The sequence below is a fragment of the Suricata suricatta genome, chromosome 3 (genome assembly GCF_006229205.1).
Source record: "Suricata suricatta isolate VVHF042 chromosome 3, meerkat_22Aug2017_6uvM2_HiC, whole genome shotgun sequence".
Taxonomy (NCBI): Eukaryota; Metazoa; Chordata; class Mammalia; order Carnivora; family Herpestidae; genus Suricata; species Suricata suricatta.
Window position 1 is genome coordinate 100,290,031 of NC_043702.1, and position 5,761 is coordinate 100,295,791.

At 46.1% G+C, this 5,761-nt stretch overlaps 1 protein-coding gene and 1 long non-coding RNA gene across 4 annotated transcripts in view; one reads left to right on the forward strand and one right to left on the reverse strand.

Moving 5' to 3' along the window:
* NIFK (nucleolar protein interacting with the FHA domain of MKI67) overlaps nucleotides 1-4,582 on the reverse strand; it is a 12,523-nt gene extending 7,941 nt beyond the window's left edge. For 2 of the 3 annotated variants that reach the window (XM_029934730.1, XM_029934729.1), the window contains exons 1-2: nucleotides 4,400-4,582; nucleotides 3,138-3,275 (exon numbers count right to left, since the gene is read on the reverse strand). In XM_029934730.1, coding sequence (XP_029790590.1) covers nucleotides 3,138-3,275; nucleotides 4,400-4,504 — 243 coding nt within the window. In that variant the 5' untranslated portion in view covers nucleotides 4,505-4,582. The remainder of the gene's footprint in view (nucleotides 1-3,137; nucleotides 3,276-4,399) is intronic. The other variant, XM_029934728.1, reaches the window with a different exon arrangement.
* LOC115287910 overlaps nucleotides 4,285-5,761 on the forward strand; it is an 8,092-nt gene continuing 6,615 nt past the window's right edge. The window contains exon 1 of the long non-coding RNA XR_003906709.1: nucleotides 4,285-4,742. This is a non-coding gene — a long non-coding RNA (uncharacterized LOC115287910). The remainder of the gene's footprint in view (nucleotides 4,743-5,761) is intronic.

Below are 5,761 nucleotides of genomic sequence, written 5' to 3' on the forward strand. Positions count from 1 at the left end.
CTCAGGTCATGATCTCACGGTTTGTGGGTTTGAGTCCTGCATCGGGCTCTGTGCTGACAGCTAGCTCAGAGCCTGTAGCCTCCTTTGGATTCTGTGTCTCCCTCTCTCTCTGACCCTCCCTTGCTCGCGCTGTCTCTCTGTCGCTCAAAAATTAAAAAAAAGAAATAAAATAAAAAGACACCAAGCTTTTACCTAGTAATCCCAGAATGCTGGAAGTACTGAGAAAAAAGTCAAAATTGGGGTGAGTGGGGAACATGGCAGGTTTATTATGCAACAATGCTGGAAATAGTAGATTTTAGTGCATCTCCTTAAGGAGCAGGCTTTTTTTTTTTTTTAATTTATTTTTGAGAGACAGAGAGACGCAGTGAGACCAGGGGAGGATCAGAGAGAGAGGGAGATACAGAATCCGAAGCAGGCTCCAGGCTCTGAGCTAGCTGTCAGCACAGAGCCTGATGCGAGGCTTAAACCCACAAACTGTGAGATCATGACCTGAGCTGAAGCCAGACACCTAACCAACTGAGCCACCCAGGTGCCCCATGAGCAGGCTTTCTATAAGATAACTGACCCGAACTCTTCAAAAAAGCCAATGTCAAAAAAAAAACCCAAACAATTAAGCAAAAAAGGGCAAGATTGCTCCAGATATGCTAAAGCGCCAGAACCAAATACAATGCATGAAGCTTGAGTGGATTTCAGAATGAGTAGGGGGGAGAAAACAGCTAAAGACATTTGGGACTACTGGGGATGCATGAAGATGGGCAGGATATGGTACACTATCATACCGTGGCTGTGTAGAAAAATATCCTGCTCTCACAGTTACAACAAAGTATTTAATGTCAGAGCATTACGACTGTCTCTTTCTTCAGCAAAACAAACAGCGTTATGTGTCTAGCAGCAAGTAGAGTGATGAAGCCAGCGTGTGAGGCCGTTAGGAAGGGGTGAGTCCAGGTGAGGGGCAGAGTTCACCACATCACTTCTCTCTACCTTGAAGACCTTCAAAATGTAAAACTGGGGAAAACAAGGCCTGTATTGCAATCAGGAAAAAAATTTACAAAATGATGTCCCACAAAAGGCAGGAAAAAAGTTTTCAGAAAAGACAAAAATAAGAAAGGGCAAAACATATAAACAGTCAATTCACAGAAGGTGGAGTTCTAATGGCCAACACACATGACGATGGTACAGGTCACAGCACAACAGACACAAGACCATGCGCCTTCTATACTCAGTGACTTTGGGAATGTTTGGTAAAGCACGGCTTTTCAAACTCAGAATGTGACCTTTTAGAAGGCAACAGATCAATTTAGAAGGTCAGAAAAACTGAATGGAACATAAGGGAAGGGAAACAAAAATAATATAAAAACAGGGAGGAGGAGAAAACATAAAAGAGTCTTAAGTACAGAGAACAAACAGAGGGTTCCTGGAGGGGAGAGGGGCTAAGTGGGTAAGGGGCATTAAGGAATCTACTCCTAAAATCACTGCCGTACTACATGCTAGCTTAGATGTAAATTTAAAAAAATAAATCAAAAAGTTAGAGGAAAAAAAAACTGAATACAAAGGTTAAGTACTGTCTCATATGACTTAGTTCACACACATGTATAGATATGCTAGCATATGCTGTAAAACTTATTTCTTACACTGGGTCCAAAGTCTGAGAGGGAAAAATTGTAAAACAAACGAACAAAACCCAAAACCCTAACATTCAGCAGGATGGTGGATAGTATACACTAATATATTCAAGCAAAGGAACCCAGCAATGACACTGAATGTACCAGAATTACAGAGATAAAGTTCAAAACAGATTATTAAGTGACAAAATGGAGTTAAAGAATGATAAAATATAAACTTGAAACAAATACAACATGCACATTCATTCATACAGGAACATGTAGTAAAAACAAAAACATAAAGGGGTGCCTGGCAGTAAGTTAGTAGGAAAGTGTCCTACTCTTAGTTTCAGCTCACGTCATGATCTCACGGTGGTGGGACTGAGCCCCATGGAGGGCTCCGGGCTGAGGGTAGAGCCTGATTGGGTCTCTCGGTTGGTCAGTCTCTCTCTCCCCGCGCCCCCCCAAAAAAGCTTAATGAAATAGTAATTCCCTGGACATGGGGTGAAAATGAAAACAGCTGGGAAAGGGCACAAAAAGGAACTCGAGTCTACCTATAATTTATTTCTTGAAGAACAAAGATCTGAAACAAGTATGAGATCACGTTGACATCTGATAAAAACGGATTCCCACAGTGAGAGGTCTATGGTTACAACCCAAAGCTGATGTGTGCAGGGAAGGAAATACAGTGGCCACTCCTCTATTAGGAAAACAAAGCACATCAACTTTTTCTTTACTAGAACGTAGGTACAGTAGAGCAGTTAACACAAAGGATTTACTGTGGGTTATCAGTCATTGTTCTGAAACTTTATACTTTCATTACCTTGTTTAATTTTTGCTTCTATTCTCTTAGGAGGTGGATGCTATTTTATTCACATTTTACAGACAAGAAAATTGAAGCATGGAGAAATTACCTAATTGGTCCAAGATCATACAGTTAGTGACCTGTCCTGCCAGGGCTCAAACCTAGGAGGTCTGGCTTCCGTGTCCTTATACTTAACCACTCAGTATACAGACCTATGCTATCACAGGGCTGCCTGTGCCAGAGGCCAGTACAAGATACTCATACTTGATGCACCTGGGTGGCTCAGTTGAATGAGTGTCGACTTTGACTCAGGTCATGGTCTCAGGGTTTGAGAGTTGGAGACCCCTCAGATCCTCTGTCCCCTCCTGTGCCCCTCCCCCACTCACACTGTCTTGGTCTCTCTCTCAAAAACAAACATTAAACATTACAAAAAAAGATACTCATAGTTGCTCCTCAAACTAAAGTTCATGTGCACCTGGCTTAGTAGCTGCAGAGTAAATATGACTCATTTATCAGGATTATCAATTCAAATTGAGGATTTGGAATACTTTTTAAAAAATAGTAAAACAAACGTTTACTGTTAACACTGATTTTGCTCTTTTGACTGTTTCAGGTTCTAAATCTTACCCTCCCCTTTGTGAAATGAACTGTGATAAACACTGATATACGGACATGCATTGTTAAGTATCAAAACTTACACACTTGTAAGAACAAAAACAATCTAATCTTACCCGTTTACTCCTGGACAGTCTGAATCTTGTAACAGTGCCAAACTGGGAGAAATATGCTCGGATCTGGGTCTCATAAAGTGCTGGAGGTAAGTGGCCCACATAGATTACTCCAGGAGTAAGTTTTTCTTTCTTCTGTCGCTGAAGACATAAGACCAGGTAAACAAAACTTTTAATTAAAAAACTCACATCACAACACAACTTCAAACTCCTTGCTCTCAGTCCAAGACAAAAGATCAAAAACCTGGGGTGCCTGGGTGGCTCAGTCGGTTAAGCGTCAGATTTTGGCTCAGGTCATGATCTCAACCGTTTGTGGGTTCCAGCTCCACATTGGGCTCTGTGCTGATAGCTCAGAGGCCTGCTTCGGATTCAGTGTCTCCCTCTCTCTCTGCCCCTCCCCCAATCCTCTGTTTCTCTCTGGTCTCAATAATAAACACAAGAAAATTAATAATAAAAAAAGAACAAAATCTTGCCCCGCATTTCCAATGACAGAGTACTAACTAAAACCTTCAGTGTTTAACATCTACCTTTCCAAGAGGACACAGGTCAAGCGATGAGAAGTTGGGTCTCAGGCTCACAGCACCCAGGGCCCTGTAAACGCTCAATAACTAGATTCCGAATCGATGGATAAGCAGTATTTGAAAACATCACTTTACATCTCCTGGCCGAATTCCACATAAACACACCCTTCGTTTCTGCTTGCAGATCACCATTCACTCACACCCACCTAACCGCACAGTTTCGAGATACTGACTTTCACAACCCCGACCAACCTTTCAGCACCTCACTCACGCCTTCCACAGCCAAAACCTTGCACTTATTTCAAATGTGTGCTTTATGCTAAAAACCAAGGCAAATACAACTTGAAGTCAGCCAATGAAACTCGGCCAACAGCGTCTTTTAAGAACTCCAAAGTCACCCACCGGGCTAACAACCCTCTCAAATTCAGGGGGCAGAGCGGAGGCGTGACAGCTCTAGTCTGGGGTCGATTCCATTCCCAACAGCGGGCTCTCTCGCATCACCCCAACGGCCTCCCTCGTATTTCCAGAGGAGGCCCCTAAGGCCTACGCGGCCCAACTCTCATCTCTCGATCGGCATACCCTCTGGTCTCGGGGAGACCTTGGCCTCCAAGCTCGTACGGTCGGCTGCCCGCTCCGGGAGGCGAGGCGCGGGGACGGGACCGCGCAGGACTCCGCGCGGTCCCAGGGACCCACATACCCGGCCAGCCGCCTCCCTTCTCCGTCCCGCCCGCTGTGACAGCAAACCTGGTTTGCGCGCTGGCGAACTTGCGCGACCTCCTTCTGAAACTTGGCCTCCTCCTGCGGGTTCAACGACAGCAACGGCTTAGCCGGGCCCGCGAAGACCGCCATGGCGACAGCCTCCAGGCCAAAGAGCTCCACGCGGCTCCCCCGGAAACGCCGAGCCCTCAGGTCCTCTAAAGCGGAAGTAGGGGCTGGAGACCAGCGCGGCCGGGCGCGGAGGGCGGGTCATAAAGCGCGGGACGGGGCGGAGCCTGGGAGGGGCCGAGCGCGCACACGAGCGCCCGCTGGTGGCCGGGCCCCGCCAGGCCTTGCTCTCCTTCCGGCCGCCTGTCTAAAATGGCAGAAGGTAACTTAACCTGTTCCTACGTTTTGGGCAACCCATCTCAAGGAAAGGTTTAAAAATAAAGCCCCAGGCAACATCCATGCCCTCGAGGTCTTGCTTACCATTCCTTAATTCTTTTTTATTTTCTTTCTTACACTCAGTTTTTGAGCCCTTAGTCTGTCCTCGTGCTGCTGCCCTTAAGGAACTTAAAGATTGGGAGTCTGGGTGGAAAGAAATGTTTGGGGTGGGCTTGGTGCAATAAGAGACATCAGAACTGCGCGGGGTAGAAGCATACTCGGTGACCAAGGAGTGTATCCTGGAGTGGGTGGCATATGAGTAGAGACTTCAAGGCTGTTAGTTGCCTTCAAGTGAAGATTTGGAAGCTCATGGCAGGTGGGAGTGGGGGGAACCCCATGTGTCCTTAGAGCTGGAAACAAAGAACCACCCGGTGTGGTTGTACCTTGGCAGCTGAGGGTGAGTGGTGGGGGGCAGGCTGGAGCTCCAGGGCTCTGCCTGTCAGGGTTTAAAGCTTGGCTTTTATTGTAAATACAAGGCGATGTGAGGGTTTCAAGCAAAACCATGGCTGTTTATACCGTGTAAACATTGTCACTGGCCTAACCTGAACTCAGGACTGACCTCCTGAACTCCAGAAACTCCTGGAAGCTTCTGCCTATCAATCTCACTTTCTGGAAACTGACGTAAGGAACTGCTGGAACAGGAGAAGTAACATTTGAGGCAAATGCCGGCAAAGATGAATTGCAAAGTGCCTCAGCCTCCTTACAATGGGTAAAATCCCCTTCTGAATATTGATGCCAATGCCTAATAAAAGGGGCCTGCTTCTCCTTGCTTAGGGAGTCAAGGCTTTGGAAGTTATTCCCGAAATCTCCTGTTTGCACAAATAAAGTGACCTTGCGAGGCAGTCACCTGGTGCAGTCTCTGTAACTCACCAAGAAGTGGACTGGCTCTGGTTAGTAACTATACTGATGGGGTTTGAGGGTGATGGGGGTTTTTGGAGCTGATGGCCAAGAAAGAATTCTTTTTTT